Source organism: Labrus bergylta, chromosome 11, assembly GCF_963930695.1.
Source record: "Labrus bergylta chromosome 11, fLabBer1.1, whole genome shotgun sequence".
Lineage (NCBI taxonomy): Eukaryota > Metazoa > Chordata > Actinopteri > Labriformes > Labridae > Labrus > Labrus bergylta.
Genome location: NC_089205.1, coordinates 16,128,041 through 16,147,671, shown reverse-complemented (window position 1 = coordinate 16,147,671; position 19,631 = coordinate 16,128,041). Strand labels below are relative to the sequence as shown.

The 19,631-nt window shown below is 39.7% G+C and overlaps 1 protein-coding gene across 12 annotated transcripts in view; it reads left to right on the top strand.

Moving 5' to 3' along the window:
* Positions 1-342: 342 nt before the first annotated feature.
* The window catches only part of elna (elastin a), a 43,931-nt gene continuing 24,642 nt past the window's right edge, over positions 343-19,631 (top strand). For 7 of the 12 annotated variants that reach the window (XM_065960274.1, XM_065960277.1, XM_065960276.1 and 4 more), the window contains exons 1-5: positions 344-669; positions 9,005-9,073; positions 9,720-9,767; positions 10,851-10,940; positions 11,178-11,201. In XM_065960274.1, coding sequence (XP_065816346.1) covers positions 594-669; positions 9,005-9,073; positions 9,720-9,767; positions 10,851-10,940; positions 11,178-11,201 — 307 coding nt within the window. In that variant the 5' untranslated portion in view covers positions 344-593. Of the gene's footprint in view, positions 670-9,004; positions 9,074-9,719; positions 9,768-10,850; positions 10,941-11,177; positions 11,202-19,631 lie in introns of all 12 variants that reach the window. The other 5 variants (XM_065960275.1, XM_065960282.1, XM_065960278.1 and 2 more) reach the window with 2 other exon arrangements.

The window sequence follows — 19,631 nt, the reverse complement described above, 5'->3', positions numbered from 1 at the left end:
ATATGCTGATAGTGCTCTGTTATTTTCCCTCTCAGTCAAAGACTTCTGTCGCAAGAAGCAAAAAAAAAAAAGGAATGTGTTGAAAACAAAGCAGCAGAAATTAGAGTTACAGAGAACTGGTAATTTTCTAGGATTGTGCTTTGCTCCTCTTCAGTCTCTCTTTTGACTCTTACAGATAAGTCCAATCAGTATCCATGCAAATGCTTGGCAGACAGCTCAATTCCTTCTGGATGAGAGGGAGGGAGGGTTGTCTTTCTCTCTCTCTCTCTCTCTCTCTCTCTCTCTCCCCCCCCACCCTCACTCCCTGTGTGTGTCTCTTTCCCTCTCTCTCTTTAGTCGCTGGCAAGCAGCATCTGTACTGTTGGCAGGAGTGACCAGAATAAAAACAGCAACACCAGACATAGAGAAGGAAAAAAGCAAAGTGATCGCCATTGAACCAGAGTCCTTTCTCTCTCTTAATTACTCATAGTCCCCTTATCTTTCCCCTTTTTTTTTCTTTTTCTTCCAACTCTATAAGATTACAAGCTTGTGGTAATTAGTGAGTCGAGAATAAAACCAGCTGATCGGGAGAGGGGTGTGCATTTTGGAGCGAGATGGCTAACAGAAACATTCTGTTGCTCTTCTTTGGACTCTTTCTCCTTGCACTGATTCAGCCCTCTCTTCAAGGAGGTAAGTGTATGCTACAGGTGAACTGAACCACAATTCTTTACTGCATCCGTCGCAGCCTTTGAACAGGTGCATTATTTGTGTCTCTGCCTCTTCCTCACTTGTGGAGTGAAGACTGAACATCCTATGAAAAGTTAAGTTCTTGCATATTAGCTATTATATTCTTCTATTCTTGTGGTATAATTGTAAATTATATGAAAACATATTAACATCTCTAATACATATTAAGATATTCAAAGACATTTCTGCACTTTCAAACTGGTTTGATCATTTGAAAAATGATATCAGTCCTTTATTCCACACTCATCAATTGTTTAGTCTGGCTGATCCCCTGCACACTAATAAACCCTATAAGTGATGCTGTGCATACATTACATTGCATTGCATATTTCTTATAGTTATATGTCTGCATAGTTTCAGTCCCTAACCTATACACATGTCCGGAAGAAAAAGTCCCAGCTGGTTCATCTTTCCACAAAGCAAAACAACATAGTTTAAATCCACCTCTGATGAACTTTCTGCTGGACGATTGTTTATGAGAGTGTCACTTTTACAGCTCTGAAAGAATGGTACTTAGGAGTTTGAAGATTGTCCTGTATGGATTAGAATCCAGTATTTGTTAAATAGAGAGAGAGAGGTTGTAACCATGCCTTTCCCCTCACTCTCATTCAGCCAGTGCATTGGTCTTTTCTGCAGTGCTCTGATTTGGATCTGTGTCTGTGTTTTGGCTGAGTTTCTCTTTAGTAATTCAGCCCTCACCTTGAAAACATGTTAAGCATCTTGGGGCTGGATATACTGGAGTCAAGACATTTTTGATTATCTTTATTTGCTTAAAAGTCCCAGCTGTTTATGTTTATTATCTCCCAGTTTCCAAATGTCTTTTTAGATGCATTGTGTTTGATATGTTAGAAATATTTTGTTCATATAAAGACCAATTATTTTTCAAAGAATAATTTGATCAAGATGACAAGGTATACCAGGATTTCTGTGCAGGTTGTAGATTGTTTCATGCAAAAATAAATTTCCCCTTCTTTTCTCTATTTCTTAAGATATGATCCCTTTCTTTTATTGTGCCAGCGACTTTTCATTTGGGATTTGAGAGGTGCATTCAGGCAAAGATATATAGCCATTAAAGACGCCAACAAATATCCAAACTGGCTTAGCAGCGCAACTTTGATCTCAAAAAAACATTGAATTCGTCCATATCAAAAAATGTTGTGACGCACAAACTAGGTCCATCTATGTCTGTGCTCTCTGACTGAAAAAAAAACCTCTCAGATTGGTTCAAGGGTCAATTATCTATGAGCAACATGAACCTCATTAAGACCCAGTCCCCTCATTTCATGCATATGCACTGAAAAATCTCCGATGCTTGGGAATTTCACCCCTTGAACTATGATAGAGTGTAAAGGCTGTCAGAATGATTTCCATTGACACATGTAAATGAGTTACAGTCCAAGAGGAAACATCTGGGAAGGAGTTTGCTAATAAATTAGCGCACTGTCTAGCATCTTGTGACCTTGAGTAGGTACTGTAATATGTTTGTTATCTCTCCCCTTTACTATGTAGGAGGCAGGCTTACTTTGAATTCTACAAACAAGCATCATCTGTCCTAGGGAGGTGGAGGTTATAAATTTGAATAGAGGCAGCTTGGGCTGAGTGGCCTCTGTTTTTTATTGCTACATTTGATAACTTAATCAGACCCAGTCTTGGACGGTTGTTGAATTATTCGACTACATTCCTTCCCTCAGGAATTTAATCAAGTTTATTCCCTTATTGAACTAATAAAAGTAAGATAGTAAGGTTGCTTTTTGTTGTTTATGCTAACATTTTAAATGCCCAGATCACTTATTCAGTTCATCTGATTTGTACCCTGAAATATGTTTCCTTCAGACAGCTTTAAATTCTAACTGGTGTACTTTGCCTTGGTTTGGCATTTATGACTGCCACTTTTAATAGCACAATTCTGAGCAGCAGTAGGTGATGAAGAGGGAGAATAGCTGCCATGTTCCTTCAAAGTCTCCAAGGAACTAAAGAGGTTGGGGAATGTTTATTTTAGTTCTGCTGGAAGCTAGTTTGCCTCATTTGGCGCTGGTCAAGTTCAACCCTGAGACTTCAGGGGATTCAATACATTAATCAGTGACAATCGGCTGGCTGTAGATAAACTAATTCATATTGGATGGTATGACTTGGCTGTCACAAAGCACTAGTGATGAATTGCAGCCTTACCCAAGCATTGCTGGTAGATACCCAAACCGATTGTCTTAATTCCCCAAGCAAGTGCTGCTTCAGGCTTTATTGGTTGCGTGTGTTGTGTACACCTCTGGCTCTAATCTGTCTGCTGGAACGATTGAGCGCCAACCACAGCACACTGGTTTAATGTGCTACAGAGGCACCCCAGTGTTCCACAGGCTTATCGTGCAATTAAAGGAATAGACCATTGAAACTGCAGTTTGTGTAAGACCCAAATACTTTAGTCACTACAGTTTTTGTTCAATTCATTCTGCTTCTTTAATGCCGGACTTGCAAAAGCATTTTCATGTGTTGATATAGAGAGGTTTGGTGTAATTTGCAGTGAGGTGATCTCATTCAGTACTCATGGGGGAATGAGCCCTTTGGTTGCAAGCACTGACTGACTAAGGTTTGCTATTGTGAAAGAACTGTTTTTTCCATTTATTTGTGTCTTACTCTGGCACATATTCTGGGAAAGTGTTAGGAGATTGGCTTATTTGATCCACTGTTTTCGGATTTACATCAAAGCAGGTTGCATGGCTGGGTAGTCACACTCTGCATTAAAGCTTCTTGCCAGAAGGGATAACGTTTTAGTTGTTTTCGAATAGTTGTATCTCCAGTTTTACTGAAACTTCTGTAAGGATCAAGTTGCTATCAGAGCAAAGTTTTGGAGGGATAGATTTGTTTTTAAAGATATGTATATCAAAGTATGTCACTGCAAATGTGGTGGAGAACATCACCTAAGCCCCATTCACATAGTTTGTTTTTTATTGACAGTCTACCTTTAGTCAAGATGATGCAGTAGTAAGTCCTTAACATTGCTAGAAAACATCCGTTCGTAAATGTTTACTTCTTATTCTGTAGTTGTGGATGAATGTCAGTCCTAACATCTCCCACAGGGATGTTTCTTCTGCAGAATACCAGTGCCAAGTGCTCAACAAAGGAGCACATTAACTCGGATGATTCATTCAAGCCACTCTGCAAACAGCCCTCACCAGGCTGTGAGGTCTCCTCGAGCGGTTCTTGCTGGGCCAGCAATCTCAAATGGCTCCTGTGAGGAATGTTTTCATCTTGACCTGCCACTGCCTGATCATGTCAGAGCTTTTCTTGGTTTACAAACAACATTACAACATAAGAATACAAAGATTGTTTCAATAAAGTAGAGTAAAATAGAAAAGAGAGAAATTCTGATCAAAACAAATGACGTCTCTGTAATCAGAATCCTCTGAAATAAAAACATTGTGTTCTGTTTTTTATTAGTGCACTTTCTTTGTGGGACAGGCTGGGGGTAACATAGCACCTTTAGGCCTTTGGCAGCAATAAGATGGTCCAAACAAAACAAAACAGGATTCTTTTGTGTGTTTCGTTTTGCTTTAGGATTACAACTACTACAGAACACACCCCATTCCCACATATGTATAAATCAAACATTCTTTGCTTTCCACTGTTACACTTTGTATACTGCTTTTGTCCTCGCCAGGATCAAAGTAAAGAGTAAACGTCAAAATGATATGAATCTGATGATGGATATTTCACTCAGCCAGGATTTTCATCATTGAAATGCTTAGCTGCATTTTTTAAGGGAGGTATTGCCAAAGAAAGGAACCAGATTTGAAAACAGAAAGTGCTCTTTTAATACTTTTCACTTTTTCAATACATACCAGTTGTATATTTGAACTCCGTGTTTTGTATTGGCTGGTGTAATTTTCTTAAAAATAAATAAATAGAGTTTTGGGACTTATTAATAATAAATGAATAAATAGTCAACGAGGCCCTTAATGGTCCCTGGGCCGTACAAATTTGTCAATTTAATTTTATGACACATTTTTTGGACTGAAGTTATAATATGAACTTTGTCCCTTAGCTTCTGTGTTTTCACATGTGTTGATTGCTATCTACATTTGTCATCATGTTCAGATTTGGAAAACTCAGATAGGAGAGTCCACAGCTGTTCCAAACCCTGTCTAAGTTTCAAAGGCTTCTTAACTCTCCTTATCCTGTCATGATGTGCTGTCAGCTTCCAGCAAGGCTTCACACAAGACACCCAAACACAAGAAATTGAACCATGGGCTGTGTGTTTGTTTACCGCTGCATACCTCAAACTGATGTCCTGCTTCTAAAGGCCCTGACAAACCAAGGAGTCCGTCAGTCTTTCAGGGCCGTTAGAAGTGTCAGTGGGACAAGTAAAGAAATAAGAGATGGAGTCAGGTCAGAGTGAGTGCAAAATGAGGTTGATTTTCCAATCAAAATGTTACACTTTCTTTGATAATCTTCACACTTTCCTCCTCCACCCTCTAAAGTGCATTGGAAAATAGACAGAGCAGGGGTGACTGATAGTAGGCCAGCTGTCACATGTCTGATAATACAGGATGTGAGGGTGCCAGCAACCACAGTGTTTGCTTTACTGCACTGTTGCTTTGGGTTGCACTATGAGAGCTTTCCAAAAAGTGAGAACCAATCCTCCTCTTAAGGGACATTGGTTTTGGATTGGTCTGAACACAACAGTAGTGAGTTTGCCAAAACCCCTTTTTATTTCTTAAAAATGATTGAAATAGTGGTGTAGAGTTGTCTAAGTGCAGGTGGTTAAAGTGGTGTGAGCACATTTCTCTACGACATAAAACTATGTGGACCACAGCACTGTGATCATAATTGGTAATGGTGCTATCCGTCTTTTGTAACGGATTGGAAACGTGATAATTAACTTTGTGAGGTTACTTGGTGTGTGTGTGTGTGTGTGTGTGTGTGTGTGTGCGAGATGTGTATGTGCTCAAAAGTTTGTTTAGCATCCCTAAGTACATGCAAATTGTTCCACCAACTTAAAGGCATTTCATTAGTTTGTAAAAGGGCAATTTTCAAACTAGCACAGCAAAGGGTCATGGAAATGTCACATTACTCAACGGCTTGTTGTAAATGAAGTAACAGCTAAACTTTTAAGAGTCATGAAGTGCAATTGTAAATCTTGTCATTAACATGGGAGGCACCATGGAAAAACAGTCATCGTTTTAGCTTTATTCTACAAAACAAGTTCTGACTAACAATTTACAATTGTACAATTCCCACCCCCTGAAAAATATCAAATTAACATGCTGCAAAACTACCGCACAATGTGCTGGACACAGACCTTTAAGTCTGTTGGCTTGTGTCTGATGGGTTTAGTCATTTCTAAGAAACAGCTATTCCCATTTGTTGGATGAAAACACGTTTTGCATTTAGGCCCAAATTTTAACCCACAGGGCAAAACTTTTCTGTTGCAAAAAAAGGACACAAATTCCAGCCCATCAGTAACACATGTGAGACCCATATGGACATCTTGACAGGGGAATAATTCATACGATAGTTTGAACACTTGATAAATAGACACTGTAATGACATGTGACACTGATACAATGAAGGAAATTTCCGTATGTCACTTCTGGACACTGTACCTTATATATCCATTTGACCTATTTCCCTTATGCTGATGACTTATTGCATTCCTCGCTCACTGACACTCTCAGTCTGAAAGTTGGACAACATTCAAGTCAAAGGTGGAGTGAAGATAAATTCAAATCACTGTTAGGATTCCTGTGAGTGCATGCACATCATCACCCTCCTAATGCACTCAGAGGAACTCTGGTCTGTAACCACAACCATAAAAAGGTCTATTAAGTTTAACAGTAATTGTTTTTAACTAATAGCAGTTGTTGTGTATGAACTGCGCGAGCCTCTGACAGAGTTACAACACGTGTCTTGCTCTGTCAAAGTTCAATGAACCTGTCCTCAACTGAAAAACATAGTTTTAAGAAATTGTATCTAACCCGTCATCCTCTTATTAATTAGGTTTGTAAACACAAGACTTAATTACATTTAATCTGTCTATCTCAATATTTTAATGGAGGAGCCATTGCTTCAAAAAGATCAGACCAAAGGCAATAATATTATTTAAAACATTTTCACAGGTTGTTTTTTTTTAACCCCAAACCTAATGTACTCTTAACTAAAACTGGAGATAACTATGAAATCTAATCCCCTGCGTTCTGCGAAACATCTTATCCTTCACACACATTCCAGCACGTTCCCATGACCTGGCTGATTTCACAAGGAACGTAAGAGCATGATGATGAAGAGGATAATTGGTACGATCATGAAGAAATCTTCAAATTTGCTGAGGCAGGTCATGTCACTCTGCAGAAATCAGTGTGTGCCAAATTTTGGATGCATGATCTGAATGAACCTAATGCACTCTGAAAATGTGGTTTTGACCCATGATGGGATACTAAGAAAAAGGAAAAGTAGAGTAGACACACACTCCCTCTTGCCTCGCTTGCAGTGCCGAGACAGGAAATCCTCCTTTTGATTGTGAAATGAACGGGCAGAATCGAGAACAATCAACCTCAACTTAAAGTGTGGTGCATGAACCTTAGGTTTCTGCCATGAAGCCAATAGTGTGAGCAAAGTGAGAGACACAGACAAAAACACACACATATTACTTACATCGACTTAGCCAACTGATGCAGAGCAACTGAATAACTTATTTGTCTTAGCATTTACAAGTTCTTATCACTTCTCCATATTTCTATCATTGTCCCCAGGTGTTCACTGTCATTGTGAGATCAAAGACAACCCTTCCTCGTGCACTGATTTATTCATCACATTGAGTTTTTTGGCTAAGCCATAGCACATATCTTTTACCATTTATATTGTTGTTGAAACTGAACTTAAACCATTAGAAATTGGGCAACATTGTTAATGACCATGCTCTGTGTAAGCCCCAGGCTCGATGCTTTTTACACAAGGAAACAAAGAAAGACTTTTTTTTTTGCCTTAAAAACAAATAGGGATTTATTTCCTTCCTCTTAACAGACATAAAGTGTATTGCAAAAATCTTGATCTCTTTTACATAAACATCAAGCAATTGCATCAACAATTTGAGATTAATCAGTTTTCACTTTATTATTTAAACACCTTCACCCAAAATAGTGTACTCTCTTCCTTATTTTCTTCTAAAGCAATGGGTACCATATATGTTTGTACTTAGTATCCTTTAAAAATCTGATAAAATGCTTTATCTTTACTGTGACTGCATTTCTGCTTGACCTTAGCAGTTAAAAAAAAACAAAAAAAACATTGTCTTTCGAAAAAGGTTGAAGCCTTCATCAGTGTGATGCAGCCATATGCAGGCAAACTTAATAAAATGCATATATATTGTACTTTTTTGGCTCATTATTTAATGGCATCATAAATGTTGATTTAACTACATCAGATAGTAATACCTCATGATGTTCATGATCTAATGGTAACACTCAGTGGACGGAACTGAAAGTGTTCAGTGTTCACAGTTTTCTCTAATAAACACAGAAACGTCTTTCACACAGGGTTTAAATTAATTGACCTTACAAAACATTTAAGAACCATTAAACATAATCGCTGTGATCTTGCAGCACCACTCTCCATTGCGTTGTGTTTATAGCACTATAAACCAGGGTTTTCCCTTTCAAAAATACGACTTTGTAATTTTGGCCTTAGCTCAGCGGTCTGGTTGGATTTAGCTGTTAGTCATCCCATTACAACTGCAGGCATTTTTTGATCCTCCCTCTCTTTTATTGCTGTTGCCGATTCTTACATACATGAGGCCACCATGTCTGGGGTTCAGAACGACCATCTCAGGAGTTTCTCTGGGCGTCAGCCAGAAATTAGGCTAGGGGGTGTGGGGTGGGGGTTGAGGGATGTTCGCAGAGCTTCAGCAGCTTTCTAAGGCGGGCCTCCAACTGAAATTCCTAATCAGAATTAAAACAAGAGGATTTTTTTCCTAATCAAGCAAATACTATTTACTCAATATTTGCCCTTGCCCCTGACTCTGGCTGGGGTTGCTTTGTTCATGTTTCATTGTAGACCCAATCACTGCATTGGCCTTGGATAGATTTTGAGTGTTTCTGTCTGGGTCACAGATGATGAAAGTGTTTGAGAATGTTTATCTAATAAATGTGTCATTGTTTGGAAATGCTTTTTGTAAGTGCTGCAATAAAAAGAATTGATAGCTGAGAACAGTTTGGCCATTTTTTACTGTTGTCCGAAGTGTTGGTTATAAAGGATGACCTTAAGCTTTCTGTGTTTCTGTGTGTTCCAGGTGTTTATGTACCACAAGGTGCTGGGATTGGACCAGGAGGAACTGGACCAGGAACTGGATTCTTTCCAGGTAAAAGCCTCTGACTGTCAGGAGAGTTAAAAATAAAACAAAACACAGCCTAAACAAATAAATTACATTGTTACAAAATGTGTAAAAATTAGTTGACAAGTTCTAAGGTCACAGAAATACAGGTTTGTAATAAAATAAATTAGGAAGTAAGAACATTTGATTTGATGCAAATCTGACAATTTATGGTTGAAATGTACACCTTTAGGGTCACATGGCATTGATACTATCAATGATCGGAAATAGTTCTCACAGATAGTATCCTCATTCAGTCTTCTGTCTCACCAACATTAAGGCAAACACATAAACAGCTATGAAAGGCCAACACTGTACGATGAACTGTTTTCCTAATAATTGATTGTGACATTTCTCTGCATGTCGTATGCATAACTTAAAATGCAACTCTTCTTTAGATTAAATATAGTCGAACTATGTGTTTCCTTATAACACAGTTCATGTTCAACTCTGTGGTTTAATTATACTAGTACACCTCACTGCCAACATTGCATTGAAAACACAAAACAGCACAGTCTTGTGAGAAATTCAGTTAAAGTCAGATGATGAATTGCTTGACAAAAAACTGTATCCATACCTCACTACGAATAGGAGTAGCTTAAGTCAATATTCTGTATGTTTATTGTTTTACAAGGGTCTGCTGGAGGAGTCCCTGCAGGCTATAAACCAGCTAAAGCTGCAGGTGAGTAGAGGAGACACTAGATTTATGATTTTTGCCTCTATATAAAATGTATTTTAGAATCACATCTGGTATTTCATGAATCTAACACTGCACTTTTAGTAATTTGAAGAACAAAAACAAACATGTGTTGCAATTTTGTGTATGTTTTTGGCCTAATGATAATCTTTAACCTGATTTATGGGTTCATCCAAGAGATGTTATCTTTATTCATTAAGTTTAGTTTAACATATAATTTTAACTTAGACTAAATATCTTTTCATTAAGTAATCCTTCAGTTTCCGGTTTTCTTGTGTTTTTTGCCATTTCCACTACTTGGCATAATGAGATATCACAGAAACTCTCTTGTATGTGTCATTTCACACAACCATAACAGACACACTCAGCTCTAAATGCACACACATACACACACTGTGAGTATGTTTAAAATCACACACTACTCATTATATAGTGCACTTTATAGTAAACACACCATTTTTTAGTCTTATCTGAGTTCTGAGTGAGCATTATCATACTCTATACAGTGCACTCATGGTATCTCACAATGCATTGTGAAAAGTAGTGTCACCATCCAAGCAATTTATACCTTCATGGTTACGGCTTAAGAGTTATGATGGATGTTTGATGAGAGTTTGAAGTTGTTAGCTAGATGTTGTAAGATGTTTCTGAGTGTTACGTGCAAACTAAAGTTGGAGCATCCAATAGCATAGCATTTATTTGAACAAAATCAAGAAAAAACAATTTTCTCATCTTAAGACAAATTCCCTGTCAACACTCAGCATTGGTTTGGTCAGATCTGGAGGAAGCACATGGCCAGACTTCCCTGTCAAACCATGAAAAGCTCAGAATAATTATATCCCAGGGATATAACAATGTGTTAGCTGGCCAACCGCTGTGGTTAAGCCAGTTTGCTGGAAAATATTATGAGGTTCGAGCTTTGAGAATGTGTGGCTTGTTACTCTTTTCTCTCAAACAAGCTCAGCAGTCAGACATGATTAGCATGATGCTGGTGAAGACTAGGACATGACGACATAACGGCAGATGGTTATGATGAAAATATATGTCTCTATTTAACCCTTACAATAGGAGGTTATGGAGGAGGAGGACGTGGGGTCTCGGGTGGTCTGGTGCCAGGAGGTGTTGGGCCTGGTGGCTACGGCATTGGACTGGGAGCAGGTAGGATGTTGCAGAAACATTCTTGAATCGTTAATATGTTTAGGGGCTTTTAAATAAAGAAATCTTCAATATCATTAAGGAAAATACAAAATTCAATGAAAAGGGAATGTGGCTCTCTATTTTTCAATGATTAAAACCAAATGAAATCACTGGTTCAGAAAGTCATTGTTGCAAAATGTTTTGAAATAACTTCCAGTGATTGTTCACATACGTGTTTTTTTTTCCTACTTTTTTTAGGTCAAGGAAAGCTTCCTAAACCAGGTAAGTCAAGTGTATGTAACAAAAGGGAAACTGAATTCTGTGGGTTACCACATGGAAAATTCCTCTGCATTACATACACAGTTCCAAGGAAGGAAATAGGCTTTATTGTTTTGGGGTTGGTGACATAGGTTAATCTATGAACTGCATTATGATCACAAACAGAGACAAGGGGCACCTTACCAGAATCATAGCATTGGCTTAAGAGAAACACTCTTTGTTTGTCAACGTTTTTCTTATCAACCCCATGTTTTCTTCAGCTTTTGTTTACACTGGCTTTGCATGTATCTGGGGCGCACTGACTAGGTGGGACCATACAGAGATTCCACTGCTACACCTCCGCTGTAGAAGGGAGTGATGATTGGCAGAGTGAAGCCGGCCATCATCGCCTGCCAAACAATGGTGCCAGAGCACTGATTAATGTTATTGTAATGTTAGACCCTTACAATATCTGGAAACCTCTGTGTTGGAACACACCATGGCCCTTCTCTCAGATACCATACAGTAAATATTTTCCTTTGCTGTATTACAGGCTGCGCTGCATTGGTACTTAGCAATGTTTAGACATCGTTTCATTTCTGTAAGCGTTGCTGATAAAATCTCAGCCTACCTCTATGTGTTGAGGAAGATAAGGAAACAAGCAATCGTCTTATAGTCCTGATAACACATGGAGCAGGTTACAGAAGGGTCCCTCTGGAGCGCCACAGCCCCACCCTCCAATAAGAGTTGCAGGAGAGCCATTATGTGAAAATGATCTAATATCAAGTATTTGATGGAAGTTGACTTTGGCTGAGCTCTGCAAGGAAGTTCAGTCCTGGCTTTTGCATGCTATTGAGTTGTCCCTATAACTCAACGGTTGGACACGGCAGATATTACATTACTGAGAAAAAGGAAGGCAAACAATGTTGAAAGCAGCTCCTTGTGTTTTTCAAATAAAAGTATTTTGGGTCGAGGATCTCCTGATCCCACTCGATGCTTGTCTCTGGAAAAAAAGCACTGGAAAAAAAGGAAAACATCTTAAGTAGAGAAAACAGCAAGAGGTCAGCCGAGGTTTTACAAACTTTTAAAATTAAAGGAGAGCTTAAATTCACAGAGGGGCTATAATACGTTCCGCTTCATGGTTGTAATTATGTTGAGTAATCTCTCAATGTTGCTCTCCAACAGTGAGAGCATTTACATTCCATTAAACAACAATTGCCTGAAACTAAGAAATGTTGATATAAAACTCTGCATACCTAATGAGTGTTCATGTTTATAAAAAAACAACTTCTAAAGCCATCACAAACGCAGGTTGAATACATTTGCATCAGTTAGACAGAGTTTGAAATGAGAAATTATATGATACCAGCATGCAAAAGAAAAGTCCTGGCCCTTGTCATTAAACATTAATGCAGAAAGCAATATTCTGTTGCCAAAGAGAAACAAATGCAAACAACAATTAACTTCTCTTAGATACACGCACATGCAGAGAGCTGCCATGCATTCTCTGTAGAAGCCAAGCAGTGACATAGCATTCCTCATATACGCACCTTGCCTGGCCAGTAATGGAGAACAGCAGCTGGCTTTTTTGAGTAGCGTGACTGCACTGAATTGCACCGTAGCTCATGCAAGACCTTGTAAATGTTACACTAATTGTGAAGTCTGTCAGCAGCCAGCTTTGACAAAACACTGAAAGCTGGAAAGAGGAACTTTCTCTTTATGAACAGCTGTTGGACGTTTCCTTTTTTTGTTGCCTCAAGCAAAGGTGGATTACGCCTTCATATGGTGTGATCCCAGAACTTTGCTTTTGTAGGTTAGCCTTAGTCGCTCTTAAACAGTGTGTGGACTGTAAACAAGTAACAAACTACATATTAATGTTTATTGCGGCCGGTGTAGTTCTAAGTGTAGAATAAGTGTGTTGTCGTAAATCGTAATGACTAAAGCAAAGATACTAAGCGCCACCTGTTTTGGGCTTCCCTAGAACTAGCATTAGCTGCTAGTTCAAACAAGGGCCTCACCAGCTCACACATATTTTATCATTTTTATTCCATTCTGTTAGTTCTGTGATTGGTTGCTGGTTCGAATGGAAACTAACTTCAGGGTGGTCAGTTCTCAGCAGAAGAAAAGACAAACTGGGGAGGCTCTCAGTCCAAAATTGAAGTCATCCAAGTTGACCAATACTGTTGCTGTGCCTGACCTCTCAATACATTGGGTCTCTCATGGAGTTCCACCTACAGCTAGCGAGCCAAAAGAAATAAAAGAATTGATAATTATCATGTGATAATAGCTCACCACTCCTCATCAATCAAACCTCATTACGGTATGATTTATTGTAGTGCTGTTTTGCTAGTTGCCAAAAAAACTGGCAACTAAATGTATAAAGTCATCACCTCTTATCAGAACTTTATGCTGTGTTTTCATTGCCACCTAATAAATATAATAATGAGAAGTATTGAAAAAATAGTGAATGTATTTCATACTATTACGTGCAAGATAAATCATGCCTGGAAGAACTTCAATACAAATACAATTTAAGATGATTCATGAATCTGGTCAATGCAGTAACATGTCTCTGGGATTTGTTCTGACACAGCTCTGACATCTTGGATCTAATGATTTCTGTGACAACAGGCCAACCTGTAGTAAAGCCAAGATGTGGCCAACACTCACTTCTGGGTTGTCTGAATTATTGCTCATATTTAGTTACCAAGAAAAAAGTGAATTCATCACCCACCCAGTCATTGTAAAGTCCGACTGAATATTATGAGTCTGCAACTCAATACTGACTGCCCATACATACACCTTATCTTTTGCTTCATCTTAAAACCTGTCTGGTTCATAATACATGCAGGGCAGTTCATATCAGGGTCATCATTTGAAGAAGCAATAAGTGCACTTGTCTGCTTCACAACAGGAAGACAGTAAAATAAGAGAAATGAAAAGAGCGAGTGGACATGGGGAGGACAGAATAGACAGTGTAAAGAAAGAAGAACCGAGAGCCTAGATAAATCATGCACATACTGTATACTGGTTTTTTTTAATACACATTCTCCGCCACACTTTATGCACACTGATTCGTACAACACACATGTTTAGAGAGTTCACTGAAAAAAAGGAGACTGATAGATTGGGGTGAGGATGAAAGTGTTTAGTCAACGAAGATGAGCCAGGAGGTTTAGTCTCCTGGAGCACATGTGCTTTTCCTTACGGGCTCAGACCTGTCTTCTGAGCTGTCAAAGACTGGGAGCATCTGCAAGTGAATGTGCATAACCAAGAGTGTGTGTAAATACCTTTATGGTGCTCATATGTGTGTCCTTTGGTTGATGCATTAAAAACACTAACACATAATTACTGAGTACCGGTATGTGTCCTGACTCAGGTTTGGGGACAAACAGTGTCTCATCAAGCAAACAGACAAAATACTTGTTTAGACTTTGTGAACCATGGCAATTTCCTCTCTAATTCCACACTTATGTTCCTTCATCCTCTCCTCAGTCTGTTTTACAGCAGTCCTCAGTACTTCATTATCTTTGAACCACAAATGTCTGCCAAGGAGACTTATTATGACAGAACCACACCACCCCCACTGAGGACTCACCTGATGTACACACATCCAACACAGCTTATCCATTCACATTGGAAATGCCTGTTGCTTCACAAGCAATATGTCTTGTTTGGTGTCACCAAAAGTTGTTTTCATCCTCTGTTATCTCACAAAGTCATCTTATAAATTACAATGACGTTAGCACTGTAAAGATCAGATCAGGGATATGTTAGTTTTTATTGGTGTCAAATGAATCATGTGTGTCTGTCATTACAGCTTTCCAGCTCCCTGGCTTTTAACCAGCCTGTTTTGTGTCGTACTTTCATGGATTTTCTCTAGTTACTAACAACTTAATTGTTTTTCCTTTTCATAGTGTTAGTTGATGAGCCTTTCATGCTCTCACAACATCTCCCTTGTTCCATTAGCCAGCAGGTCTTCAGCATGGACCACCATTCTCGTCCATCTGGCAGCCTGACCTGTTAATGTGATGTGTGATGAGGAAATTTCTTCCTCTTTATTTCCCCAAGGGTCCACAAAGATACATCACTAGTTAAACCACCTTTTTACAATCACTGGTGGGATTGGAATAAAGTATGTTAGACTTAAGGGGCCTGTTTTAGTGGCTTAGTAAGCAATGTCAATATACCATTTAGCTTTAGCAGATCAAAATGTGCAGCATAACAGCTAAATGGTCACATAACATTTAAGGCATTGCAATGTTAAGAACAGAGCTTTTGATAATTGATTTGTGTAAATCAAGGAATTATAACTTTAAAAGTATCCCTTTACGATGTGATGGAACTTGAAGTAATTCTTTTGAACACAGTTTGATTTTCAATTGTCCTTCGCTTTCAGTAAATCTCATTGGTGTTATCTCAGTAAATCTCATTGGTGTTATCTCACCTCCATGAAATGTTTTTGATATATTGATTCTAAATACTTATCTAGGCCCAGTCCTGCACTAAATGACTTGTGACGATGAATACCTTTTAAATGACTTACGCCTTGGCCCTGTAGGACTTATAGGTACCCTGATGTGTAGCAATACCTCCCTATACGTGTAATGTGCAATTTGGTAAACAGCTGTCCAATGTCAGTGATGCAATTCATCTTTCTCACTTTCTTCCTTTGTAGAGCATCCCATGTGTTTGTCATGGTGAGATGCTTCAGATGGCTGCTCACTGATCATAGCCTTTGTAATGACAGAGGAGCTTGGAAACTCAATAAGTCTAACGTCAGTGTTTCACTGTGCATGTTTTGAGTTGAGCTGGCCTGAAGAACACTAGTCTCTTTTCTCAACCCTGAGTTGTCAGAGAAGTATTCAGTGGAATGGCAGATGCATATGTGGACCATCTGGGAAAGGAAACACACTTGGCCAACTTAACACACCGTGGCCACCAGCTGTGTTTGAGGATTGCTTTTCTTGCTCTACCTATAGTTTCAAAAATTGAACTTTTTTAGACATGAAATGTACTTATAAGACATTGACAGATTTTAGACATTACATGAACAGATGTCGGTGCACTTGTACTCCGTGTAACATGGTATACTCTAATACAGGCAGTGTGTTTCGGTTGCGTCCGCATGCCTTTACAATACATGCTTTGATTTTGCGTGCTGAGCTAAAATAGGCCATGGTATGAGCTCTGGGTTAGGGCTACTCTTTGAACATATTGAGGGGCTCAGTGTTGGCAGAGCGGCGATGAGATTCCTGTAGAAGCAGATGAAAAGCAAAATAACAGAGGCTCTCAACTCTTACAGAAACTGGAAAAAGGCAGAACTGTTTGGTTGACTTGTAAGCTCATAGCATAGCATGTTCTGCTTCGTATGACTTAGCAGAATAAACAATGACATCAAAATCTTGTTGGATATGGTGTGAGGCATGATGTACCAATTAGCACAGTTTGAAATGAGGGACAACTCTTTGCACAGATGTGTTTGAAGTTAAGTGTGTGTGTGCGTGTGTGTGTGCGTGTGTGTGTGCGTGCGTGCGTGCGTGCGTGCGTGCGTGTGTGTGTGGAGGTGAGAGACCCAAAAGGGTTCAGGTTGGTGAGGTCAGACAGCCACAGACGTCACTTGGCAAAGCAGCCCAGTTTGGCACAGTGGCAGTGCCTGTAATCCACACGACATGTATTGGTGGCTTGAAGAGTTACAGTTAGTTTGGAACCATTTGTAAGAATTGCTCAACGCCTCATGGTGTGTGTGTTCTGCTGCCCAAGTGCGTAGTTTTGGGAGAGTTTGCCAAAGTTGCTTCATCAGTGTAGATGCTGACCACACATGAAACAGCACACATTCTCTCTTTAGTATGATGCAAACATCCCCTATAAAACAAAAAGATTACCACCCATACCAATAGTGTCCGACTGCACTCACGCAGCAGTTTGAAAGTCTAGTTTTATTACACAGATTTTCACCTGCATGCGGCTCAAAAAGCAGCGATTATGGAGAAAAAGACAACCCTAGAACCTTTCCCTTTCTGTCTGTAGGACCTCTAGCAGGAGTGTGCTCAGGGTCATCTGGCAGAGAGCGAGACTGAGGCTTTGGGTCCTCTCATTGATAGTGTCAATGACTCCATGGAAAAGGAAAGAGAAAACAATAAAAGGCTTGACGCCAAAGTTGGCTGGTTCACACCAGCCAGAGGGATAACATTTCTGTGTAGTGGTGTGACTGTGTGAATGCTTAATTTGTCCAACATGTGAATTGTCCTGAGTTTAGTGCCCCAGACTGACAGCAAAGAGAACCTGGAAGTCACAGGGAATGGTGGGGGTGGGGGTATGGGGCAAAGGAGAGGGAGGGGGAGAGGGGAGCTTCAGTGTGTCCACTTGTCTCACGCGATGTGGAATCACTACAGAACCCCGCATCATTAGCTTTCATCCAGCTTGTCCTGCGTCACTTGAGAAGAATGCGATCTATCCACTAACTTGGAGGTGGAATGGTGTGATAATTTGATACTGATAAAATGTGGTGTCATGACTGTGAAGGACATAATTATGGGCTTTGCTTTCAAAGTGGAATTTTTTATGGGACCACAGCCGAAGAATAGACTGAACCTGTCAATCAAGAAGACCCATGCAGATTCTCTGAGGACCTCTAGAGAGCTTTTGAAGATGAAGTTATCATGAAGATTTTCCATGACATTTCAGAAAATTACATTTGCTCTGCCACAGCACGCCTCTTTACTTCTTAACTAAGCTTTACTGTGTGTCTGTATTTCTTCTTTGATTTTGTGTAATAGTACCGCTCCACATTTTTGCTCATTGACCAAGTTTCCAGGCGTCTTAAAGAGAAATATGAGTTGTCATCTACCCCCTTGCTTTCCAATAAACAAACATTTGTTCTTAGATTACTTGCTTGATTAAAATGACCTAAAACAAAAAAAACAGTGAGAAACAAGTCCCAAGACATTCCTGGACATTCCTGAGCTGCAGCTCCAAAATCTCCTCTGTGTGCGTCTGCCGACAGTTGCAGTGGATCTCTGCCATGGAATTCTTTGCTCTCTTAAATTAAACCTCAACAGGCCCAGCTGGATCACAAAGTAAGGAGAAGAGGAGTGGAGGAGGAAAAAGGAGATGGAAAGGAGCGAGAAAATCCATCTTTCACTTCTCACGTTTGGCTTCCTCTGGTTGCTCCTATTAACACCTTGTGTCTGGTCAGCTCAACCTCCTAGACGACTTCTGGAGAGGAAAAAGAAAATGATGCAGTAACAGGGAGAAAAAAAGTAGGAGACTGTGATCAGAAGACACTGTTTTGATTAATGTCCCTTGTCTTCCTCTGGTCCTGAAACAGGATTACCTTACCTAACCCCAGTTTTGAGATCGAAAACAGATATTTCTGTTCTTTCTGGCTCTTATCCATCACTTGAACTTGACCCAAGTTCGAGAACATGACTGGTGACTGAACAAACTTAGCCATGCTGTCTGGCCAATTTTATTTCAGTATCAGTCTCCAGTTGGAATACAATGATTTGCCATGACAGGGTACAGCAGGAGGCAATGCACATGCCTTCCCGTCACTGGATTTCCATCCCGGTGAAAAAAGGACTCCCTCTTTGTCTAAGAAAGCCTAAACCTGTACTTGTGCACTTTCTTGAAATTGCAATCCTTATTCATGCCATGTCACATCATCACAAATTTCATCTCGGCAACCTGCTGGGTGCACTTGTAACTGCACAGCTGTGAAGCCAGAGGTCTTTTCTGAATGGAAACTGGCTAGTAAACCATGTTTCTCTCACTTTTTTTTTTTTTTAGAAATCTTAATGGAGGAAACGGTGATACATTGCAGGCCTGCATCACTTACCTTCCAGTTTCTTTGGCCTCCAGTCCTCCCTCCTGTGTAGTATTGGGTTTCTGTCTCTTCCATCTCCTACTCAGTGCATTGACCTCTTGCGGGGTTGATTTGTCCAAGGTCCAGAGGCAGTTGGTTTCAAGTGGTCTCTCAGGCTTCCCATTATGCCTTGAGGGTCGGTGAGAAAATGAGCCACCACATTAGTGAGCAGAAATCCCTCAGCTTGTCAGCAATCAGCTAAATACCGGGAACAGCACCTAAAAAAAGCAGTGATATGATATCAGAGTCACGGTGCAGGCTTTCTTTGTTTGTGGTTCATGACAACAAACAACATTGGTGTAGACTTCCAATAATGTGTGAGTTAAGACAGGTCCATTTGTGTGAGCTAACATCTTGTAACAATAGTATTCCAACAAAAGCTTGCTTGTTTGAGCTGACAACATAGAGTAAATATATAGCTAAACAGAGAGCTTTTGTTCTAAAAACTTTACCCTCCATCTAAAAACATATACAATCAGGGGTTCGATGCCAAACAGAGAACAATCCAGATTTAGTTAACGTGTCCTCTCAACTGGGCCCTGAACACACATCCTCGGGGGTACAAACTAATACTTGAGAACTCATAA